General features: G+C 43.0%; 1 protein-coding gene across 1 annotated transcript in view; it reads right to left on the minus strand.

Moving 5' to 3' along the window:
• Positions 1–26369, minus strand: part of GTF2E2 (general transcription factor IIE subunit 2) — a 79991-nt gene that overhangs the window by 18027 nt on the left and 35595 nt on the right. Inside the window, exons 2-5 of the mRNA XM_027853691.1 lie at positions 21414–21505; positions 9819–9926; positions 3963–4145; positions 599–692 (exon numbers count right to left, since the gene is read on the minus strand). Coding sequence (XP_027709492.1) covers positions 599–692; positions 3963–4145; positions 9819–9926; positions 21414–21505 — 477 coding nt within the window. The remainder of the gene's footprint in view (positions 1–598; positions 693–3962; positions 4146–9818; positions 9927–21413; positions 21506–26369) is intronic.

Below are 26369 nucleotides of genomic sequence, written 5' to 3' on the forward strand. Positions count from 1 at the left end.
AATAACCAATGACCACGGTTCTTTGGGAAAGTCTTGATGGCCTATCCTAATCCTGATTCCTGACTCATTCCAGACATTTTTATTATTCCTGCGTTATCAGCCAGCAGTCCAATTTTCTGCTAATTTTTCTCCTCATGTCAGAATTTTGCAATCTTTGTTGTAATCAGATTGCTAAAACACAAGGGATAAAGCAGTCACATTTGTGACAAGAGGCAGAGAAAGAGAGTTGGAGGCAGAGTCTGAAAGGGATCTGGGTTTGAATCCCACTTCTACTGGAAAGTCCCGGAACCTCCAAGACCTCAGTCTACCCGGTACGGACAGTGACGCCTCTAGACACAGACGGTACTATCTGGGAAGGTAGCTGGGTGACGGGGAGCGCGAGGCCTCCGCTACGAGGACCTCCAACTTGACCCTTCTCTGCCAGACAGGTGACATGACTACAAATGTGGCCACAATCACCGGGCGTGAAATCTCGAGCAATGGGCAGTGCCCGGCAACCGGAGTCACGTCCGTGTGTGACGAGGAAGATGACGTACATAACGGTTAGCATCACTCCTCCCTGTAGCTCCCTGGGGTCCCTCCCCCCAGGCAAACTCACCTTCATCCACTGTGAACTGACAGCTCTTATCATTGAAAAAAAGGATCTTCTTCTTGTCAGGACGCGTGACAAAGATGATCTGGTCCCCTAAGGCCTGTAATTCAGAAGGACAAAGAGAAGTGATTCTCTCGGGCACACGGCCCCAGTCAGGGTGTCAGGGTGAGCACCCAGGAGCTTCAGTCCCCAGGCTTCCCCCCCACCCCCCCACACCTTGTGTGTGTGAAGCTGACAGGGGCCGGCAATCGCACAAGTCAGGACGGGGTAGCGACCGTGGGAAGCCAAAGGCCAGCCCGGGCACGGAGCCCCAGGAGTCTAGGACCCCCTCGGACAGACAAAGGACGTGAGCCAGAGGATGTCGAGGGACCTTCACTGTACAACCACTGTCACAAATACCGAGACACAGCTCATATGGTACTAAGAGCAAGGCCAGCACTGCCCGAGGCTTCAAGGCAGCATTTGAACTCAGATCTCCCCTCCTGACCCCAAGCCCAGGCTTCTTCCATGCCTTTCAAGGAGCCACGTTTCAGTGTACTCTTCTGAGATGTATAGTTCTGTAGGGTGATGCAGATCTCAGCCTCTCCCGGGCTCAGTCAAAGCACCCAGACCAAAAAGCAGCACAGGAAATCACACCCTCTGCGCCGCCCCTCCCCGCCCCGAGAAGAGCATGTCTGCTGCGGGAAACTCCCCTTGGGTCAGGAACATTCTGAAAGCTCTGTGACCTTCAAGGGCTGGGGGAGAGACCTTGTCCCAGGTGTGGACCAAAGAAGCAGCTATTCCCCACGTGGCCCTTCTCCTCATGCTGGGCCGGGCACAATCCCCTTGACCTGAACTAACCAGTAACACCTTTCCCAGGAGGTTCCAAGCACCCAACAGGCTTTCAGAGGAGAGGGGCCAAGGGAAGCTACAGCAGGAGGGCTCTGGTGGAGCTGTGCTGAAGAACTGCCCTGAGCATCATTAAGGATAAAAATGGATGACTAAGGCAAGTTTCAGAATCAGAGAGGATTTAAAAACAAGGCAAAAGGCCTACGTGCTTATGACAGGCTCCAATCTCAGCCCTGCTACTTTATATCTGCTTGACCTTGGGGAGGTACATCACCTTTCTGTGCCTTAGTTCCTCACCTGTAACATGAAGAGGTCAGATCTCTAAGGTCCTGTCTGACCCTTTGTGACCCCATTTGGGGTTTTTGTGGCAAAGATACTGGAAGGGTTTGCCATTTCCTTCTCTAACTCATTTTTACGGATGAGAAAAGTAAGGCAAACAAGGTGAAGTGTCACCCAGCTAGGAAGGGTCTGAGGCCAGATTTGAACTCAGGACATTCCTATTCAGCCCTGTTCCGCCTCACTCTATGCCCCTATGATTTAGACCTTCCCGTGGCGGCAGAGGCACAGACAACAACCAGACTCCACTGACTTCCGGTGAGAAAGGACACAGGACGACCCCACCCAGCTCTTCTCACATCACTGTCACCAGGCATGCAGAGAATGAGCAGCCTACAGAAAAGCATGAAGGCGGGAGCCAGCAGCGCCGCGGGATGGGGGGGCGCCGTCGGCTCTCACGAAGGGTGCACCTTGCCAAAGGACATCCATCTCCTGAATTCAAAGCAAGCTCCCACTCCAGACTGCTCCAAGAACTTCCTAAAGATATCTGGCCATGGTTCCAGTCACTCTCCTAGACCACCTCACCAATTAGTTGTCTCTGCTGGGTCCGTGATTTAGGACACTTGTGCAAGAATCTTAAGAAGTTTTAGCTTAAAACAAATTCTGTCACTAGCAATTTGGGGCAAGCTTAAATTCTATAATTCGAGTGAGCAAAACATCTGACTTAGGCCACCTATGGGCTTCCTTACAATGGAGACAGGCAGGAACGACTCTTCCCAGCAGGGCCTGAATGTGACGGGGGACGGTCATCTGTAGCATTCTGAATCCTGTGAACCACGCACCCCACCTCCCTGCCACCCCTTTGCCAAGCCACAGCCGCTGCTTGTGACCAACAACTCTCACAGGGGCTCCCGGTAGTCCCTGAGCATCCCCAGAGGCTACCTCCAGAGAAGCCCCAACCCCCAGGGGAAAGCCAGACCAAGAAACTCAGGAGGATGGCACGATGCCAGAATGACAAATGCAAACTCTGGAGTCTACATAAAAATGCCAACTCCCTTCCCATCGCCACTACAAATGGATGCCAACTTCCGAAGTCTTCCCAGCTATTTCTGAAACCACTGTGCTTCTCACTTCTTTGAGCACGACAGTATCCCATCACAACCATACACCACAACTTGTTCAGCCATTCCCCAACTGATGGACATCCCCTCGATTTCCAATTGTTTGCCACCTCAAAAAGAGCTGTTATAAATATTTATACATGAGTCCCTTTCCTTTTTCTCTGACCTCTTTGGGGTACACACCTCGCAGTGGTATTGCTGCACAGTTTCGTAGCCCTTTGGGCATGGTTCCATATTGCTCTCCAGAATGGCTGGACCAGTTCACAGCTCCACCAACAGTGCCCGGGCGTCTCTATTTTTCCACATCCCCACTGGCATCTGTTATGTTAGACATCTGGTGGGTGTGAGGTGGTACCTCAGAATTGTTTTAAAGTGCAATTCTCTATTAGTGATTTAGGACACTTATTCAAATGACTATCGATGGCTTAGATGTCTTTATCTGAAAATTACCTGAACAGGTATCCTTCGACCATTTATCAATTGAACGGCTTGTGTTTTTATAAATTTGACTCACTGCCCTATACATCAACTATCACTTTGATCACTGAAAAATATTCCAGGTCTCCACACTGCTCACAGGACAAAGCCCTAGCTCCTGGCCTTCTCCTCTCTCTGTCTTCGTTCCCCCATGGCTCCTGCTCATAAATTCAAATTCTAGCTAAACTGGCCTATTCAGACCTTCGCTACTTTTGAGCCCAGGGTCATCCACCCACTCCTCTAGGCCTGACCACCGTAGCAACTCTGTCAGAGCCCAGAATAACGCAAACGAGGGCTTCCTCTGGCCAAGAATGCACGTCCCTTCCCCCGCCCCAACACTCCCCCTCCTCCAACTTCCCCACCAGGATTCCCTCCCAGCACTAAGAGGCCAGACTCTCATTCTAATCAGCAGCACAGACTAGTTAGCTTGTGGCAAGAGGAAACCCCATTGTGAACTGAGTGCACTCCAGCCCTGGTCCAAAGGCCCTGGAGTCACGCCCCCACCTCAAGAACACACCAAGTGTCTGGCTGCATACGCAGCGCTGTCGCCAGAATGCCCCCTGCTCCCCCCAGACTCCTGGCCCCTTCCGTGGAAGGGTGGTTTAAATCATAAAAACCAAAGCACCCACCACCTCTGGCCATCAGACGCACGATCATCACACAATCACCTTGATGGCTTTCTGGGCGTTGGGCAGCCCCTCCTCAATGTCTTCTAGGAGGATTCCTCCCAAGCCTCTCTGGTCATGCTTATCGAGGAGCCGCAGCAAGGCCTTCTTATCCTTCAGGTTGTACTTGGGCTTGAAGGCATACTTTCCATCTACTACTTCAATTTTGGGGTTGTTGACTAGCGCCTGTAACAGTGACAGAACAAGAGGATGTGCAACGTTCACAGGGACTCTTCAGTTCTCACCCTCAGGACACCACCACTCAACACTGGACCTTATGTTTAAAAATCGCCTCCTCCCTCACCCACTGAGAAGGCAAGAAATACAAAGTCCACGACAAATATGTAGTCAAGCAAAACAAATTCCTGCATTAGCCATCCCTCCCTGCTCCTCCCACCCTGAAAGAAAGAAAAAGAAAGAGGAGAAAATGTGCTTCTGTCTACACTCTATCAGTTCTCTCCGGAGGTGGATGGTGGGTCATTGTGTTGATAAGAATTACTGAGCCTTTCCCAAGTTGATTCTTTTTATAATATGGTGGTTTCTGTTCTCCCAGTTCTGCTCATTTCACTTTGCATCAGTTCATACAAGTCTTCCCAGGTTTCTCTGAAACAATTCCCTTCATCATTTTTTTATGGCACAATAGTATTCTATCCCAACACACCACAACTTGTTCAGCCATTCCCCAACTGATGGGCATCCCCTCAATTTCCAATTCTTTGCCACAACAAAAAGAGCTGCTGTAAATATTTTTGTACACATGGGTCCTTTTCCTCTTCCTTTGATATCTTTGGGATACAGACTTAGTAGTGGTATTGCTGGATCAAAGAAAATGCACAATTTTTGAGACCTTTAGGAATAGTTCCAAACTGTTCTCCAGAATGTTTGGACCATTTCACAGCTCCAAAGTGCGGTAAAGTCTCTATTTTCCCTCATTCCCTCTAGCATTTGTCATTTTCCTTTTTTGTCATCTTAGCTAATCTGATGGATGTGAGGTGGTACTTCAGAGTTGTTTTAATTTGCCTAATTTATGTGATTTAGAGCATTTTTAAAGATGCCTACTGATAGCTTTGACTTCTTCCCCTGAAAACTGTATATGCATATCCTTTGACCATTTATCAATTGTGGAATGGCCCATTCTCTTATAAATTTGAATCTGTTATCTATAAATCTTTGAAATGAGACCATTATCAGAAGTTTACTGCAAAGATTTTTTTCCCAGTTTCCTGCTTTTCTTCTAATTTTAGATGTATTAGGGTTTTTTTTTTAATACAAAACCTTTCTAATTTTATATAATCAAAAATGAATCATTTTACCTCCTGTGAACCTCTACCTCTTGTCTGGTCATGAACTCTTCCTTTTTCCATAGATCTGACAACAATTACCTTCTCTGCTCCACTAATCTGCTTATGATAACCACCCTTTATATCAAAATCATGCACCCACTTAGTTTATCTCATACATACACTATGAAATATTGGCCTGTACCTAGTTTCTGCACGACTTCTTTCCAGTTTTCCCGGAAGTTTCTTGTGATATTGTGAGTTCTTGCCCCCAAAGCTGGGATCTTTGGGTTTATCAGACACTAGGTTACTGCAGTCATTTACTTCTGTCCATTTTGTTCCTAATCTGTTCCAATGATAAACCACTCTTTTGCTTACCCATTACCAACCTGTTTCATGATTACTGCTCTCTAACGTACTTGGAGATCCAGCGCTGCGAGGCCCCCTCCTCTGCATTTCTTTTCATTATTCTCTTGATAGTCTTGACCTCTGGTTCTTCCAGATGACTTTTGTTACACTACTTCTAATTCTACAAAGTAATTCCTTGGTATGGCCCTGAATAAGTAAATTCATTTAGAGAGTACTGTCATTTCTATCATATTGGCTCGGCTTACCCATGAACAATCAATATTTCTCTAATTCTTCAGATGTCTTTATTTGTGCGGAGAGTTTTGTAATTGTATTTATAAAGCTCCTGTCTGGGTCTTGGCAGGTAGACTTCCAAGTGTTTTACACTTTCTACAGTTATTTTAAAGGGAATTTCTCTTTCCATCTCTTCCTGTCGGGTTTTGTTGGTAATAAATAGAAACGGTGATCATTTGATATCTTGCAACTCTGCTAAAGTTTTGGTTGTTTGGTTAGATTTGTATTTGACTTTCTAGGGATCTCTAAATACGCCATCACATCATCTGCAAAAAGTGCTCATTGTGTTTCTTCCCTGTCTATTTTTATTCCTTCGATTTCTTTTTCTTGTTTTACTGCTCTCTCTATATACATACCCACCCACATACAATTTCTATTGCAATACTGCATAATAATGCATTGATGGACATCTTTGCTTCAGCCTGGATCTTAAAGCTTCCAGTTTATTCCCATTACAGATGTTTGCTTACTTACCATTTTAAGGAAAGCTTTGTCTATTCCTGTGCTTTCTAGTGTTTTTAACAGTAATGTATATTGTATTTTGTCAAAAGCTTTGTCTGTATCTATTAAATAATCATGTTTTCTGTTGTTTTTATGATTGATATTATAAATCATGCTTATAATTTTCCTGATGCTGAATCAGCCCTAAATTCCTGATATAAATCCAACCAGTTCACAGTGCATGATTTTTGTGAGATGATGTTAAAGCAAGATAAAACCCCGCTAGCAATTTATTTAAAAATTTCACATCAATATTCATTAGGGAAATTGGTCATTTTCTTTCTCTGTTTTAACTCTTCCTCATTCAGGTATCAAAGCAATTCCATAGATATAATTTGGTGGACCTCTTTTACCTATTTTTAAAAAAACCGTTTATGTGGTATTAGAATTAATTGTCTTTTAAATGTCTGGTAGAATTTTCACTTGTAAATTATCTTTTTTTGTGTTTTGTTTTGGCACGGAGCTCATTTATGGTTTAATTTCTTTTTCTAAGACAGGGTTATTTTAAGCATTCTATTTCCTGTTCTGTTAATCTGGGCTACTTTATGTTTTCGTAAATATTCATCCATTTCATTTAGGGTGTCAGTTACATTGGCATATACTTGGGCAAAATAGTTCCTAGTAACTGTTTTTATTTCTTCATTAGTTGTGAATATACTTTTTCATTTTTGATATGAGTGATTTGGTTTTCTTCTTTCTTTGATTTTCAGGACTTCTATTTTGGTGTTTAATTAAGGGCTTTTAACTTGACGGTTTTTCTGGCATTTTAACCATATACCCAGTTTGTTGGTCTGCCTTTTCTCTCCTTTGTTACTGAAAGCATTTAGAGATATAAATTTTCCCCTAAGTACTGCTTTGGCTGCATCCCACAAATTCTGGTATGTTTTTTTCATTATTATCTTTAATGAAACTATTATTTCTTTGATTTCTTTTTGAGCTCATCTACTCTATAGAATTAAGTTAGTTTCCAATTAATTTTTAATCTTTGATTGAAAGATCTTTTATGGAATATAATTTTCATTGCACTGTGGTCTGAAGAAAGATACATTTAATATTTCTGCTTTTCCACTTTTTAAAACAGGTTTTTAAGCCTTCACACGTGTGATCTATGTTTGTGAAGGTGTCATGCTCAGCTGAGAAATAGGTGTAATCTTTTCTATTCCTATTCAATATTCTCCAGAGGTCTGGCATATCTAACTTTGCTAAAATTTTATTTATCTCTTCTTCTTTCTTGTTCATTTTTATGGTCAAATCTATCTACATCTGAGACAGATAAATTGAGGCTCCCCATTAGTATAGTTTTACTGCCTCTGTCTTCTTGTAATTAAATTAAGTTTTCCTTCAAGAATTTACCTGCTATGCCATTTTGGTGCCTGTGTTCATTATTGTCAATTCACTGTCAATGGTACATTTTAACAAAACGTAGTTTTCTTGTTTATTTCTTTTAATAAGGCCTACTTCTGCTTTGTCTTAGATCATGATTGCTATCCCTGCCTTTTTTTATTTCAACTAAAGCATAATAAATTCTGCTCTAGCTCCTTCTTTTAACTCTGTGTGTCTCCTGTAAACAAAACATTGTTGAATCCTGGTTTCTAATCCATTCTACCCTCTTACATTTTATGGGTGAATTAATCACATTTATTAACTGTATCCCTTCCATTCCTGCCCGTCCCTTCTTTAAGAGTCTGCTTGACTTCTGACTGCTGCCTCCCTTCATCCACCCTTCCCAGCTCTTATGCCCGGCCCCCACTGTTCCCTTTACCTCTTTCCTTCCCATTTCCATTCTGGGTAAGACACATTTCCGTATCTAACTGTGTACATCTGTATATTGCTCCCTTCTTGATCAGTTCGGATGGGAGTGAGGTTTCAGCATCTGCTGCTCTTGGTCTTCTCCTTCTTGTACACACTTCTCTTTGCACACCACATTTACGTGCACGGTCTGCCTTTCCCTCCTCCCTTCTCAATGTCTTCCAATCGCCATCCATTCCCTTTTCCTTTTGAGATCATCCAAACACCACAGAATCATACCCACATTTTTTATTTAATTAGACTCACTCTATGATCTCTGGCGACGAAAAAGTTCTGAGGAACGACATGCATCATCTCCCCATATAAGAAAGTAAAAAGCGTAACCTTGTTTAGTCCCTTACTATTCTCCCTTTTTATGCTTCTCTTGAGTCTTGCGTTTGAATGTCAGATTTTCTATTCAGCTCTGGTCTTTCCATCAGGAACGCTTGCAAGTCCTCTATTTCATTAAGTAGACATCCCCACTCCCCCCCTCCCCCCCGCTAGGATTATACTCAGTTTTGCTGGGCAGGTTATTATTGGTTGTACAGGCCTAGATCCTATGGTTTCAGGAATAGCATATTCTAAGTTCTCTGCTCTCCATGGTGGTGGCTGCTAAACCTCGGTGATCCTGATCTTGGCTCCTCCTTCTCGGCTGCTTGGAGCAGTTTTTCCTTGACCTAAGAGCTCTACATTTTGGCTATATTTCTGGGAATTTTCATTTTGGGGCTGGTTTTAGGGGTGGCTGGTGCAGTCTTTCAATTTCTACTTTATCCTTGGTTCTAAGAGATACAGGCAGTTTTATGATTTCTTGAAATAGGATGTCTAGACTCTCATGGCTTTTGTGTAGTTCAGTGATTCTTAAACTCTATCTCCACAATGTGTTTTCTAGGTCACTTGCTTCTCCTATCACATTTCATTCCATTTCTTCAGTCTCTGGACTTTTACTACTTCTTGACGTCACATGAAGTCACTGGCTTCCCTACGGCCAATTCTGCTCTGAAGGAGTTCTTTTCTTCAGGAAGGTTTTCTCTCTCTTTTCCTATTTTCTTCCCTACCTCTGGCCGTTTTCCCCATTCTTTTCTGCACTACTCTCATTTGGTTTTAAAAATCAAACTTTTTAATTTTTAAATTAAATTTAACTCTTTCAGGAGTTCTTATTGGACTTGCGTCCACGCTGCATTTTGTCTGAGGCTCTGCATACAGAGTTTTTCAAATTATTCTCTTCTGTGTTTGCGTCTTAAGCTTCCCTGTGCCCATAATGGCTCTTTATGGTAAGGTTCTGTTTGTGTTTGCCCACTCCAGTAGTTTATTTTTCAGATGGAGATACGGTAACTTGTTCTCAGTCTTTCTGTTCAGTCTTTATTAGAGTATTACAGATCATATTATTATAGCATAGACAGTCTTTATTTTAGCATTATAGCTCAGGACTTAATATAGATAGATTGAAGATTATGAGAGAACTGCGGACAACATCAATATTTATTTACCTATAAACCAATAACTTTTGAAATGCACCCCACAGAAAAACCTACAACATTTTTTCCAGAAAAAAAGCAACAATTTGTACAAAAATCACACATTTGGTTATGTCAAGGATTTCCCACTTGTGTTTCTGATTCTCGTTTTCACATAAACCTGCTCCACTTACCTCAGACATCAGCCATTGTTTCTGCTTAAGCCCTATGTCCAAATGCTGGGTTTCATCCAAAATTTCTTCTAAAGTCAATGGATGTGTGTCACCTCTCTGGTGTCGGGTCTAAAGGGACAGAGAGAAAAAAATACCTTTTAAGGACTTGATGTACTCAACAAGAGCCACCTGCTGGACTTTTTTCCTTGTCACCAACTCAAAAACAGTTTATTTCCTTTACTCATCTGACACATCATAGATTTACTGAGTGCCAACACCCACACCACAGCCATGAGGGATGTATGCCTATGGAAGTGAGCAATGAGGCTGCAAAAATTAAAAAATAAAATAAAATTAAATAAAAGGACACAGAGACACAGGGAAAAAAAAAAGTAAACTACTAACTCTTTGATCACAGAGTGAAAGACCCTCCACAACTGAGCTCTAAAAGTCAATTAAATGAATGAGAAAAGTGAAATGAATATGGACTTGAGGTCAGAGACATTGGGACTAAATTAGGGCTGGCTGTTTAACCAAGGTATCATTCTTTATTCTTGCCAGCAATAAGAAGCGAAGCTTTACCAACATAGAGAGGCTTACAGAATCAAGGACAGGAATAAAGGAAAACTGTGTTTCTATCAATCACAACACCAATAGCCACCTTCTATGTGCCAGACTAGATGCTAAGTCCTGGGGACACAAAAATCTATTTCCTGCCCTCTAAAAGTTTACATTCTAAACGGGAGAAATAATACACATAGGGGAGGGGAGTGAAGCAAGCAAAGGGTGTTCTGTTCTGGTGAGTCACAGGAATGATAAAGCCCTACGGAGTAATCCATAGGATCTTTCCAAAAGGTCATATTGGTAGTAATTATTGTCCCCAAAGCAAGTGGTGGACAAGGAGGTGGAAAATCAGACTGAAATATTGGGTATGATTTATTTTAAAATCTTCTTTAGCATGGTAGCAGACCTTATGGTCTCCAGGAACATCAGCTGGTAGATATTTTATATATACTAGATAGGGATATATCTCTAATATCTATTTTATATTATAGATGTGTATATGGCTATACAATATATGTCTTTACATATATAATGCACATACATTTCACATCCATATATATGTATATCTATATATGTATATAACTATAACTATATATACATATATATATATAGGTGTGGATGTGAAATACACGCGTGCGCACACACACACACATTCTCTCTCTCTCTCACACAGATTATCCAGGAACAAAGCCACAAATTTTTTTTTTTAAGGCAACTGGGGTTAAGTGACTTGCCCAGGGTCACACAGCTAGTAAGTGTCAAGTGTTTGGTCTGACGCTAGATCTGAACTCAGGTCCTCCTGACTTTAGGGCTGGCGTTCTATCCACTATGCCACCTCGCTGCCCCTAAAAGCCATAAATTTATGAAAGGCTTCTCTGTCCCAGGCCCTGGGGTACAAAGAAAGGCAATGCTACAGTCCCTGCCTTTGAGGAGCTCGTATCATCCTTAACATTATGTCTTCACTAACCTGTGTCTCTCCAACCCGAACCAAGACCAATACGCCGCGCACACCAGGAAGAATGTAGTACATTGAATTTAAACTAGAAATAGAACCAGGGCTCCTGAATCCTAAGGCAGGACCTGTCCGCTGTACCACACAGCCAAGAGCATTTGATTAGCAGAGAAAGTTACTGTCACTGGAGCTGACCGACATTTAAGCAAAAACCAAACAAAACCCCCATTTACTCAGAGAAACCAAGCCAATCAAAGAGAAGGAAATGTGCTATCCGTGGCCAGATCTCTGCAGCACTGAAGGGTCAAAGCATGAATGTCCAAAGTGCTGGGGTTTATAAAGTGACTTTTATACCAAGACTTTAAAATTCCACAAGATGGAGATGTTTCCCCATCCAAGGAGACAATCCTGTGATTCTAAGGCCCATGATCCCCTTCTAAAAGGAGGAAATTAAAGTGTTTTCTTCATCAAGATTGAAGATAGAAGATTTCATGAACTCCAGTGATCTTTTAGCAATTTACAAAAACATTACCTTGAGAGCTGCAAATTTTAATGGTTTAATAACCTTGATATTAATTATCCATAAAGCTTTGGTTTGTTCCTTCATACTTACATTTAAACTCATTAATACTTAAGCTCTGTGTTTGTCTTTTTTGTCCCTAATGTCTAGACCAGTGCTAGGAACAGAATGGGCACTTCATATGTCCCTTCTAGATACTTACTCTCCTGACAGGCAGGTGACAGATTTGGGGAGCAGACTGAGACATCTGCTGTTTTGTTACAGGAATTTGGTTTTTCTCTCTTTATCAGTGGGCACCATGGCAAGCAGATGGGAGAGAAACTGGATATGCATTATTGGGGGGGGGGGGGGGGGATGTAACTACAAAAATTAAAACCAAAACCCAAAATAAGTTTTTCAGAGTGTTGCTTCAGAAAAGAGCTAAGAAGCATTCCTACCTCCCTTCCTTGCATCAGTGTGGCACTGTGTCCACTGCCAGCTCCTTCCTGGCTGAACTACTCTCCCCTCGATGTCCATATTCTTTGTTACAATTCACTGTTATGTGTCGAGTGCCTACTATGTGCCAAGCACTATAATGAATCAAATCATCCTTGCCCTCACAGAGCTGACGTCTTGTTGGGGGAAACAACACGTGAGACTCTTTTTTGGTTCAAGTGAAAAGATTAAGAAATAAATACTTCTTCACCCCCAAACCTTTTCCAGATTTTCTCCTTTAGGAAATGGTCCTGAAGGTTAAGAATACAAAATTAAGGCCCAGAAAGAGTCCAGTTGGTCTAGTTGAATTCACAGCCCTCCTAACTTAGCCACAGGGCTCACACCCAACGGCTGTGTACACTTTCCCCTTCACAAAGGTCAGGGTAGGACACAGGAAGGAAGGCCTTTCAAACCCAGGAGTCAAGGAGGAATCCAGCTGCCCCAGGGATTTTAGTGCAACATTAAGTGACAATTATTCTACAACGAGGGGACCTAAATAGTGCTTTGTAATACACACTGTAACCTTTCCCTTGCACAAGGCTCCTATAAATGTGACCTCAAATGGTCTTAAAGAGAGATTAGGGTGAGGACGGGTGGGTGAGGGCCGGTGCCCTATTCACTGCACCACCTAGCTGCCCCTCACCCTATCCTCTTGTGCTTTCTCCTCTCTTTGCCCTCCTTGCATACAAAGTGGTGAAATAGAAGAAATGCCATTGACCCCAGGACAGAACCTAGAACTGAATTTAGCATCAGGCTTCTTCTGCTCCCATCTCACCCCACCTCTGCCCCAGTCAGACCAGGATCATCGGTGCTCAGATTTCCCAACTTGCCCTCTCATTCCTCCCTGTGGATGATGCATCCTCAGAAGCTAAGCTCTGCTTTGCTTGGGACTTTCTCCTCCGTCTCCCCTCTGACTGTCTTGTTCCCAGGGGATTTTAATGTATTTCTTCCCCAAACTCTATGTGTACACACACTCAGCGCTCCTCTGCCAGGTTCAGATGAGAGGGAGGCTCGTGTGATGCCCACCCCTTGACTCTTTGCTCTATAATTGTAGACTCCTGTTTTCCCAAAAGTTCTCCCCCCCATTTTTTTTTTTTGCTAATTTCTCCCTTGCTATATTCCTTTTCCCTTGTTTTCTTTCCTCTCTTAAGACCATCAAAACCGATCAATAGCGTTCATCTTTTTAAAGTCCTTCTGTGGCCCCTCAAGGCATGAGGATTGTGATAGGACACTTCTCTTTGCACTTTCTTATGGAACATATACTCACTGGATGCTCTTCAGCACTATCTGGCTGCTCAAACAGACTAACCTTTCCAGGTTTTTCTTGACTCTTGTTTGCAGCATTTCAAAGCTACTCCTCAGCTCTGGTCTTTTCATCAGGCAAGCTTCAAAGTCCTTTACACTGTTAACGATCCCTTTTGCCCCTGTGGGATTACAGCTGACCTTGCAGGGTAAGTGATTCTTGGTTTTCCAACTTCCTAGCTTGCCTTCAGGAATGCTGGACTCCGCCGTACATCAGGTGCCCCTGAGTGTGGTTCCTTGGGCCTTGAACTCCTCTCTAGCTGCTTGTCTCTGCTATAAGGTTCTTGGGAGTTTTCAATCTGGCGACGCCCTGACACCTCCTTTCTGTTAGACACTGCCCTCTTAACCCAACAGACTGGGCTAATTTTCCTGCAGGAATTCTAGATTTCTATTGGCTTTCTGGTCATGTGCGGTCATGATTTTCAGAGAATCCAATGAGTTTTGAATTGTTTCCCAGGTCAGCTGTTATCGACACCTCACAATTCTCCTGCTTTTTTCAATCTTCAAATTTTGTCCTACTATTTCTCATGTCTCATGTGTTACTGAGTGGTTTGCTTCATCCTAATTTTCAAGGAATCCACTACTTAGATGCTTTCCACCTTTATGTCCCAGCTATTTCCCTTCCAATTCTTTCTACCACAGGTCTTACTTCATTTATGATTTCATTCTTTAGCTTCTGCTTCATTTCTTTCCACCCTCAGGTGGTCCTTGTGGTTGAACTGCTGACCAGCAATATTTCTTCACTGTGTTACTCAGTGTCTTCTCCTGGCACTCATGCTTCTTGTCTCAGTTTGTTCTGAGACTCTGTGCCAAGGACAGGCTCCTTACCCTCCTGTACTCTTGGATGGGATCTAGTCTGGACATTGGCTTGCACTGCCCCTGTTCTGTCCACGCTCAGTATGTTGTCAGGTTTCAGCACTTGCTCAAGATCGTCGACGGTAAGCATGCTGAGGTCTCCAGGACCCCACTGAGCATCCTCAGTCTGACTGCTTCAGGGCTCGCTGATTTCTGGGTTTCCCCAGGGTGCTTGGGCCAGAGGGTTGGAGAGGGGCATCCGGGACCATCTCTGACCAGATGGAATGCAGGCTTCTGGCTGACTGGCCTGAGCTCTTCCTCCTGGCATTCATTCAAACATGCTGGCAGGCCACCCCTCGCCCAACGCCCACAGACTTCTGGCTGTCTCTCTCAGCAGTCCTAGGCTGGATGAAGGTTAACTGCTGTTGTTTTATTTTGGCCTTCTTGATCACAATTTCATCTGGTGCCTTGTGAAGCTGGATTACACGTAGGAGACCTGGGCTCCTCTATAACCTTTCATGTTGCCATTGTAACTGCAAGTCAAAATTCGGTAAACTAAATTATGGTTCATAATGATGAACCTGATCCATGTAGGACAAATAAAATCATTTTAATAATATTCAAAATACAAAGTCAGGATGGAAGGGTGGAGTCAAGATAGTAGCAAAATTTTTGCCACGTTCAATTAGCATACCTTTTCCACAACAACCCAAAAAATGTACCAGACCAAATTCTGATCAGGAAAAGGAAGAAAAAAATCACAGGGAGTCATTTTTCCAGCTCAGGGCAGCTTGGGAAGACAGAGAGATCTGTGAACACTGGAGAGAGTCTAGAGCCTTGACATCATATTTCAAGAAATTACAAAGGAAAATTGCCCCAAGATCTTAAAACCAGAGGGCAAAGTATAAGTTGAAATAATCTACCAGTTACTTCCTGAAAGAAACTCCAAAGTGAAAACTCCCAGGAATAGTATAGTCAAAATCCAGAACTCTCAAGTCAAAGGGAAAATACTACAAGCAGCCAGAAAAAGAATTCAAATTCCATGGAGTCACAGTCAGAACCATATAAGATTTAGTAGCTTCCACATTAAAGGAACAGAGGGCTTAGAATATAATATTCAGGTAGACGAAGAACCTAGAATTACTACCTAAAGTTACCCACCCAGCAAAACTAAGTATAATCCTTCAGGGGGAAAATGGATATTTAATGAAACAGAGTACTTCCAAGCTCTCCTGATGAAAAAGTCAGAGCTAAACAGAAAATCTGACATTCAAACACAGAAATCAAGAGAAGCACAAAAAGGTAAGCTTGAGGGATAAATTATAAAGTTGACCTTTTACTTTCTTATATGGGGAGAGGATACATGTTAACTCCTGAGAACTTCATCATCACTAGGCTGTTAGAGGGCATCTACTCACACAGAGGACCTGGGAGTAATTCTATGATGTTGGGATGATTTCAAAAGAAGAATGAATGAGTGAGAAAGAGGGACATACTGGGACAGGGAGGAAAGGAAGAGGGAGAATGGGGAAAAATATCTCATATAAGTAGGGAAAGTAAGAAAGAGTTTATAAAACGGAGAGGGAAGTGGGGGAAATAGGCAATACCTCAACATCACTCTCATCAAAACTGGTTTGAAGATAGCAGAAAACACATACCTACACAGAAGAGTACCAAAATTCATCTTACCCAAAAATTCATCTTACCCAAAAATTCATCTTACCCAAAAGAGAAGTAGGAGAAAAAGGATTAAAAGAAATGGTTGGGGGGGGGGGGGCAGATTAAGGGAGGCAGTGATCAGAAACAAAACAGACTCTTGAGGAAGTGACAGGGTTAAAAAGAAAAAGATGAGGAGAACAGAACAGAATAGAATAGAGGGAAATACTTAGCAATCTTTATTATAAATGTGAATGGATGAACTCAACCATAAAACGGAAAAAAAGATATTGGAATGTTTCAGAAACCACAATACAACAATATGTTGTTACAAAAAAAAAGTGAAATAGAAAACTACATAGTGAGTTAAAATAAGGGGCTCTGGTAGAATCTGTTATGCTTCAACTGAAGTAAAACAGGTAAGAGCAGCAATCACGATCTCAGATAAAAGCAAAAACAGAGCTAATTAAAAGAGATAAACAAATGAACTACATTTTGCTAAAAGGTACTATAAACAATGACTTAATATCAACATCAAACATATATTCACCAAATATCACGGTATCCAAAATCTTTAGTAAGAAAGGTACCTATTTCTCAGATGTGCAAGGCCTCACAAAAACTGACCACATATTTCACAAACATAAAATTTTACAAACAAATGCAGAAAAGCAAAAATATTAAATGTACCTTTTTCTGATCACAATGGAATAAAAAATTATATGCAAAAAGGGACTTTGAAGCAAAGACTAAAAATTAACTGGAAACTAAATAATTTAATCCTAAAGAATAGGTGAGTCCAAAAACAAATCAAAGAAACAATAATTTCACTCATGATAATAATGAAAAAACATAACAAAATCTGTGGGATGCAGCCAAAACAGTACTTAAAAGAAAATTTATATCTCTAAATGCTTATATTAATAAAAGAGAGCAAGAACAGACTAATGAATTGGATATGCAACTTAAAAAAAAAACTAGAAAAACAAATTAAAAGCCCCCAATTAAACACCAAAATAGAAATCCTGAAAGTCAAAGGAGAGATAAACAACTGAAAGTCAAAAAAAAATTGAACTGAATAACAAAAACCAAAACCAAAACAAAACAATAAAAGAGATAAATTGTGTGATAATTTGATTAAAAAAAAAAAGAAAACCAAATCACTAGTATCAAAAATGAAAAGGGGGAAGAGGAAATAAAAGCAATTATGAGGAATTATTTTACCCAACTATATGCCAATAAAACTGACAATCTAAATGAAATGGATGACTAGTTACAAAAATATAAATTGCTCAGATTAATAGAACAGGAAATAAGCATACTTTAATTCCAATACTACACAAACTGTTTTAAAAAACAGGTAAAGGAGAACTCCCAAATTTCTTCTTCTTCTTTATTTTTTTGGCTTTTTGGTGAGGCAATCAGGATTAAGTGACTTGCCCTGGGTCACACAGCTAGTAAATGTCAAGTGTTTGAGGCCGAATTTGAACCCAGGTCCTCCTGACTCCAAGGCAGGAGTTCTATCTACTGTGGAGCTCTATCTACTATGTCACCTAGCTAGCCCCACCCCCAAATACCTTCTACAGTAAAAATATTGTCTTGATACCTAAACCAGGGAAAGTCAAAACAGAGAAAGAAAAGTGCCCACCAATTTCCTAATGAATATTAATGTAAAAATTTTAAATAAAATACTAGTAAGGAGGTCACAACATATCACAAAGATTATACACTATGACCAGGCTAGATTTATACCAGAAATTCACTGTTGGTTCAACACTGGGAAAACTATAAGCTTAACTGACTATATCGATAAGGAAAAAATCCCCCAAACACCATGACTACCTCACTAAACAAGGAAAAGGCCTGGTCTATCACGTCTCTATCTCTCTCTGCTCGGTCAGGCCATTCCACTGTGGCTTCCTGCTTGCTGCCAGTGTCTGCTCCAGTGAAATGTAAACCACCTGAAGGCAGAGGATAGGAAGCTTCTGCTTTTGTATTCCCTGGAAAAATGACTTGCACATCATACGTGCTCAACACATGTTTTTGGATGGAAATGGAACACCTTGCCTGTGGACAACTCTAATCTGCTACTAAAAGCAGGGAAGGAGGTGAGGGTGTGAGAATGACCAATATAAGGAGACTCAACCGTCTCTGAAGGAACCTGCAGGGAGTGGGGACGGATCCTCGCAACAACCCCAGGACTCCCCATTTTAAACCGAGGCACAGAGGTGAAGGGCCTTGTCGAGGGTCGCACAGTCAGTCAGTGTTTGGGGCCAGATCTGAACTCTGATCTTCCCAACGTCAGGCCCAGCACTCTCAATGTGCCTTCTCGGCTGCCAGACTATGCCAGGCAGGAGGAGCAAGACTACAGGATCATCAACTCGGAGAAGGACAGGACCTCAAGGCCCTCGAGGTTAACGCCCTCATTGTACAGGTGAGGACACTAAGGCTGAGATTTACCCATGGTCACACAGCTCACAATTGGTCAGTCAAAACACGTTACTGTGGGCCAGGCACTGAGCCTCAAGGGGCTTCCATTAGGACAGGGAGGAAACATGGGCATGGATGGGCACGGCCCCGATACACAGAGAGAGATGAAAGGAAACCTCGGTGTGGGGGCTGGTGGTCAGGAAAGGCCACCAGCTGACGGGACCATCTCAGCTGAGCCTCGAAGGAAGCTCCAGAATCCTAAGAGAAGGTGAGAAGGCATGAGACTTGATGGTTCAAAAGTCCAAAGATGGGAGATGAAGTGTGGCTGGCAAGGAACAGCAAGCTGGCCAGTGAGGCTGCAAGAGAACGATGCATAAGAAGGCTGGCGAGGCTAGGAAGAGCCTCAGACGGCAAACAGAGTCTATGATTCTACGGGTCTCAGGAAACCAGGAGAGCTCACTGCACTAGGAGAGGATGAGGACTGAGGCCGAGGACGTGGCAGACACACGCTCTAGGAAAACCACTCTGGGAGCTGTGAGAGTGGGCTGGTGTGGGGAGAGCCTGGAGGTGGGGAGAACAGAGAGGGGGACCGTCTGGGCTTGAGCAAAGAAGCTCTGGATTAGCATGGTCACTGTTTGATCAGAGAAGGGGAGACCAGACACCGTGAAGGGGGAAGTGACTGGCCAAGGGACGAAATGCATGGGTCACTTGGAGGACAGTGATGCCCCGGGTAGTAACAGCAAAGTCTGGAATATGGGAGGGCAAGGGAGGAAAGAAAGTGAATCAAATTCAACCATCATGAGTTCCAGATGCCTAACAGACATCCAGTTCAACACGTTCACTAGACAGATGGTAACGCAGAGATCTGGCAATTGTCAAGTCTCCTGAGAGGACCAGGATCTCCAGGAAGAGGTGTACCCATGTGGGGGAGAGGGAAATCTGAGGACTATGAGTCCGAGACAGGAGGCCAAACCCAAAACAAGGGAATGTATCATTAGCCTGCCGATAGCAGCCTCAACTTCCCAGGGTATACAGTATTCTGTAGCAACTGAGCAGAGATAAGTAAAGAATGTCACAGAGAGGGTGGAGAAAAGCAAAGAAGACTCAACCAAAGGAAAAGGGGATTTCTGGGGGAGTATCTGCCAGGCACTGGCAGGGTTTGTTATCAAAATGGGAAGACGCTTTTCAAGGACAGGAGACAAGAGGGCTGGCAACCAAATCCCTTTACGATGGTTAAAGAAGCTCACTCAGATAAACCTGCAGGTATTTCTTATCCAAGGACAACCAACAACTACTACCACTGTGCACGTCCCTCTACCGAATCCCGGCCTCCCAGCTACGTTGCCTTTCTCTTCCAACGGTGACTGGGGCTTTGGTATTGGGCTACCAGCTGACTGGGGGATTCCTACACTGTTAGTTAATCAAGAGGTCACTAAGGGATTGTGATTCCTGTTCTCTCCTTCCTCCTCACCACTCCCTGAAACACCTGCACAGAGATTATAAATGAACCCTTCGAACCGCTGAGGCCACTAAGAGGCAGTATGGGCGGACGGCCCAGGACAGAGCCGGGGGGCCACACTCACAGACAGGGAGCGTGACATGGAAGACGAGCGAGTGAACGAGATGGTCAAAGACTCAGACGCAGAACCGAGAGAGGAGTGTCGTGAAAACCCAGAGAGGAGAGTGTCCACAAGGAATCGGAGGGCGACCAACGTGTCAAAAGCTGCAGAGCGGTCAACTAGGAAGAGGACCGCACTTCCCACCAAGATGGCGGGCTGCCTCCCTGGGAGGTGGGCCAGGAAGCTCCTCATACTGGCTCCAGAAAACCCTCAACTCTTACCAGACTAACAGTGATCTACATCGTCAGGAACTACAGTCAGGAATATCTCCCACCCCGGAACTGCACAGTCAGCCAGAAGTCCGTGGACAATAGGAAAGGGGACCCCAAAGCAAAGGCAGTGTCAGCGTGACCAGAGAAAAGAGTAGCCTGTGAAGGCGTGTCCAGAGGCTGCAAGAGTGGATGGATCCCTGGGAGCGCAGGGGGCAGCGAGGGGAGGGGGAGGTGACTTTGGCCACCTCCTTACTCCCTGGCTTCCTTCAAGTCTCAGGTAAAATCCCACGTTCTGCGAGAAGCCTTTCCCAGGTCTCCTTGATGTTAGCATCTTCCCTCTGCGGTTACCTCCAACTTATTACACGTTATGTGTTTATATACATACATACACACACACACATATAGAGAGAGAGATCTTATTTGTACATAGCTGTCCGCATGTTGTCTCCTTTTTTTCTCTTTTTTTATTTTAGCGATGATAATGCCACCAAAAAAATAAGACTGTTGTCACATTTTTTAAAATGCAAAGAGAACTGAAGGAGCACAAACAAGCAGGACAGTTTTGAAAGTGGCATGCAGATTTTATTACATACTTGCATATGGAAATACTTTGCTAGTGCTTACTTTCAGAATTTTAAAAATGTTTTCTGGAAAGCAAACAGAGAAGAGAGAACACTGAGAAGAAGCAACATTAGATTGCCACTTAAGAGATGCCTGGTAACTAGTGGCAGAAGTGGGATTCGAATCCAGACCCAGCCTTCTCTCCCCTGCACTAGCCACCTCACAGATAACCCCTTCTAGCCTCAGGCATCTGGAATCAATCCCTCTAGCAAATCTGAATGACATGTGCATCTCCAGCACCCACCCCAGTGCCTGGCACCAGGCAGGCTCAATACCTGCTTGGTGAGGGATTAAAAGAGCCAACTTAACTAGAAGAGGAAATTCTCAGTTTTAAAATGAGTTACTATCAACTTAGGAATAATGTTCTCAAGACTAAAAGTAAAGAAAACTCCAACAAAACCAATTATGAACTGTTTTTCCAAAAAACCAAGTAAGAAACCTTGGCACACACCTACGGTTATTATTTAGTACCTTCATGTAATTTACAATCTTTGCAAGAACTCCAAATTTGTATCCTGAGCCTCCAGAAAGGGCTTTGAAGTTAAAGGATCCATTACTGTGATCTGTAAGACAAAAAAAGAAAAGACATTTTCTAAATACTTTGATAACGGTTCATGTCTGAAACTTGTCGTATGACTTCTAAACAGCTGGAGACACCACCAGGCACCACCAGGAAGAGATTTTTATTTGAGTGTTTGATTTTCACTAAATCCAGCCTATAAAATGATGGTAACAGAAAACTACCATATTTAACAATCCTTTTTTCCCCACTAAGAGAAGGGACCAAAATGTAGATTTCCAAACCATCCGTAAGCTCAAAGGAATACATTTGCTGTCACTCTTCTTTTTGGCAGGAGGCCTCCAAAGGAACACTCAGAGAGGAACCTCTGGGGATAAGACCAGCGTCTGCATCAGTGCTGAGTTCATCAGGCTCTGCGGGGTGAAGGGACTTGCCCAGGGCCACGCACACAGCCAGCAGCAGGGTCAGAGGGGTGACCTGACTCAGGCTGGCTCCTCCTGATTTCGAGGCCGGCTCTCTATTTCCTGGGAGGGCAGGCACAGCTGCTGCCTCTGTATCTCCCTGGGAGAAGCTGTCCCCCCATCCACAATGGACAAGTAGCTGGGCGGATGCTCCCCCTGACTGTGCTGTCCCTACACCGTGTCAGCCTCCCTTCATCGCACTCCTACACACTACAGTACTAACTCTCACAGTGATGGATGTGGGAGGGCAGGGGAGGGAAAGTCGTAATTGCTAGTCGAAGTATACATCCTACTCACACACTCCTACACGGTACTGTGCTAAACCTCCCATACTGACTACAGGAAGGTGGCGGGGGAAGACAATTCGTAATTGCTAATCAAAGTGCACATCCTACTCGCAGGGCATCATTTAGTCCACTGGGGAGAGGGGGGCTCATGAAAAGAAAAAAACCAACCCATTTGTCTCTTGCTTAGTAACAATACTTTAATCACAGGAAAACCAAAGCAACAAATCAAATGCAGCACTTGGAAAGGATTGCAAAGCTAAAGCAGGAAAGACAGGAAGGAGACAGAGGACAGCGCCGGTGGCAGGAGCTGAAAGCTCACCAACAGCAGCTGAGCGGGCTTAGCAGAGACACAGCGGGACCAGGGGAACCAGCACGCGTGCCTCCCCTTTCCCTCATCTTCCAGTCACGGCCTCCGCTGTAATGGTTACTAAAGGCTCAGGTCTTTTTCTCCCAGCTAAGGGCCCTGACAACACCTCACCCGCCTTAACTGGATCTCACGACAGATGAGCAATTAATAAAAGGAACAGAAATGTGACGACAACACATAAAATCCTCTCGTACAGAGCTAGAGAACATTGCAAAAGATTACGCCACCTAGAATTAGCTTTGGCAGGATTGTGAAAAGGGAGGAAAATGCTTTACGTATAAACACTATATGCTACTTTCTCTATTCCAAATCTCTCTGCTTAGCCAAGTGTTCGGGAAGCTCACCGGGCTAGTTTGGACGGAATGACCACAAAAACAAAGGAATTCCAGGGGTGCTGGGCTTAGGGCATGAGGCTGCTCACCTCCGCTGAGGAACCAAGGGGCCAGCTTTGCCCAAGACGGTTGGCCTCTGCCCTTGAGTACTACCATGGGCTGCATGGAGGACAGCTTGGGAGAAGATGCCACCCACCAATGAATACAGCACAATGTAAATACACAGATGCCAGGGAAGAAAGGACTCCCGGAGCACAAGCTGTTTGGTGCTTAGGGATTTTATCTCAGCAATTCAAACCAGTCACTGAGGTCTGTTTCTATCTTGGAGTCTGCTGAATCAAACCCCCTCCCTTTACAAATGAGGAGTCTGAACCCAAAGAGTTTAAGTGACTCCTTCTGGATCACCCTGACGGTGTCTAAGGTGGGATTTGGGCCCGAGTCTTCCACAGATGCCAAGGTCAGCTCTCTGTAATCAAGCCAAGTCATCCAGCATTGATCAAGTAAGAGTCCGCTATGTGCCAAGCATTGTGCTAAGCCCGGAGGTACAAAGAAAGGCAAAAATCAAAATGAAATATCCCGCTCAAGAGGGAATGAGCTAATCCTGACCAGCCTGTATCCTTAGCTTCTCTTTCCTGGCCAATGCCAAGACTCTGCTGTGTCTTCCAGGTTCTTCCAGGTTCCTCATAAATAACTAATTCACTGATTCAACATTATTATTTCTATTGATTAAGGGAAAAAATAGAAACAAAAGGAAACCATTAGTTCTCCAACAAACCCCTAGAGCCAAGACATTTTTTAAAATTAAACCTCCCCCCCATACACACAGTTATTCTGGCCACCATTTTTGGGTTTTCTCTTCTGCTTTAGACCTTAAATCAGTCTGAACTTTGTGGCTGAAACACTAACTTTGGGACAGAAAATGGAAAAATGGGCACAAGGGGTAATGGGCATTTTCTAATAGCCATGAAATCTGATTTAACACAGTTAAGTGACACTCTGAATCCCTCTCCTCAGACATACTTTAATCTGGAAGCTGAGAAGTAACAGATAAAACACTTCTCCAAAGAAACTACCTACCCAAATCACTGCTCTGATGGAATTTTGTTCAATCACCCTGTTAAATCACAATAATTACAAGCAAATAATCCAATTACAAAAAAGGGCCCTCTGTGATCTCAAAGGGCCCATGGAAAATGTGACCCACTGCTCTGGCTATAACCAATTTTCTACAAAGAACACTCCTCTACACCCAAAATACTGACTGCTCTCAACAATTTCTGTCCAATAGTCATTCCTCCTCCTAAAGAACTTGACCTGGCTTTGTTGGTGAGGAAAGGAAAACCAAGCTGTTCCAAGTGGTTTAAATGGTAAGTAAGCTCACCGTGCCACAAACATAATGGTCCAGCTCTAAGTATACACCAAGAAGTTTTTTCGGGAGCTATGAATGCCAGATCTTTTCTTCTCTGTTTTAATGTAAGTATTGCTTCTAAGCCCTCCTCCCCCTTTTTTTAAATAAATTTATTTTAGTTTTCAACATTTACTTCCACGAGATTTTGAGTTCCAAATTTTCACCCCATCTTGTCCCTTCCCCCACCCCAAGATGGCATGCATTCTGAATATCCCTTCCCCTAGTCTGCCTTCCCTTCTATCTCTCCCCCCCTTCTCTTATCCCCTTCCCCTTCTATTGTCCCGTAGAGCAGGATAGATTTCTACACCATTTCCTGTAATTCTTACTTCCCAGTTGCATGTGAAAACTTTTTTTTTAAGCATGTTTTTAAAACTTTGGGTTAAAATTTTCTCCCTCCCTCCCTCCTCACCCTCTTTGAAAAGGCAAGCAACTCAACATAGCTTATACATGTGCAATTATACAAAACACTTTTCACAGTAGACATACTGTGAAAAACTTACTCTATTTCCCTTAATCCTATCCTGACCCCCCCCATTTATTCTTTCTTTTGACCCTGTCCCTCCTCAGAAGTATTTGCTTCTGATTACCCCCTTTCCCAATCTGCCCTCCTCTCTAGTCCCCTTCTCCCCCTATTTTCCTGTAGGGTAAGACAGATTTCCATACCCAATTGAGTGTGTATGTTATTCCCTCTTTAAGTCAAATCCTATGAGAATAAGATTCACTCATTCCCTCTCACCTTCCCCTGTTTCCCCTCTACTATAAGAGCCTTTCTTTTGTTTTGTTTTTTTTTTGTGAGATAATTTGCCCTGATCTACCTCTCCCTTTCTCCTGCTCCTAGTATAATCCTCTCTCACCCCTTAATTTTATTCTCTAGATATGACCCCTTCATCTTCAACTCACCCTGTGCTCTCTATCTATCCATAATTTTTTCCCTCCCACTACCCTAATACTGACAAAGGTCTCATGAATTACAAATATCATCTTTCCATGCAGGAATGTAAACAGTTCAACCTTAATAAGTCTCTTATGATTTCTCTTCCCTGTTTACCTCTTCATGTTCCACTTGAGTCTTGTACTGGAAAGTCAAATTTTCTATTCAATTCTGGTCTTTTCATCAGGAATGCTTGAAAGTCGTCTATGTCACTGAATGACCATTTTTTTCCCCTGAAGGATTATACTCAGTCTTGCTGGGTAGTTGATTCTTGGTTGTAACCCTATGTCCTTTGCCCTCTGGAATATTATATTCCATGCCCTGTGGCCCCTTAATGTAGAAGCTGCTAAATCTTGTGTGATTTAGTATTGTGTTTCCACAATACTTGAATTGTTTCTTTCTGGCTGCTTGTAATATTTTTTCCTTGACCTGGGAACTTTGGAATTTGGCTACAATATTCCTAGGAGTTTTCCTTTGGGGATCTCTTTTAGGAGGAGATCGGTGGATTCTTTCAATTTCTATTTTGCCATCTGGTTCTAACATATCAGGGCAGTTTTCCTTGATCATTTCTTGAAAGATGATGTCTAGGCTCTTTTTTTGATCATGGCTTTCAGACAGTCCAATAAGTTTTAAATTCTCTCTCCTGAATCCATTTTCCAGGTCAGTTGTTTTTCCAATGAGATATTTCACATTGTTTTCTAATTTTTCATTCTTCTGGATTTGTTTTACAGTGTCTTGATTTCTCATAAAGTCACCAGCTTCCAATTGCTCTGTTCTAATTTTTAAGGAAGTATTTTCTTCAGTAAGCTTTTGGACTTCCTTTTCCGTTTGGCCAATGTTGCTTTTTAGAGCATTCTTCTCCTCATTGGCTTTTTGGACCTCTTTTGCCATTTGGGTTAGGCTATTTTTTAAGGTGTTATTTTCTTCAGTATTTTTTTGGGTCTCCTTTAGCAATCTGTTAACTTGTTTTTCATGATTTTCTTGCATCACTCTTATTTCTCTTTCCAGTTTTTCCTCTACTTCTCTTACTTGCTTCTCAAAATCTCTTTTGAGCTCTTCCAAGGCCTGGGACTGATTCATATTTTTCTTGGAGGCTTTGGATGTAGGAGCTTTGACTTTGT

Source organism: Vombatus ursinus, unplaced genomic scaffold, assembly GCF_900497805.2.
Source record: "Vombatus ursinus unplaced genomic scaffold, bare-nosed wombat genome assembly UNPS02010193.1, whole genome shotgun sequence".
NCBI lineage: Eukaryota > Metazoa > Chordata > Mammalia > Diprotodontia > Vombatidae > Vombatus > Vombatus ursinus.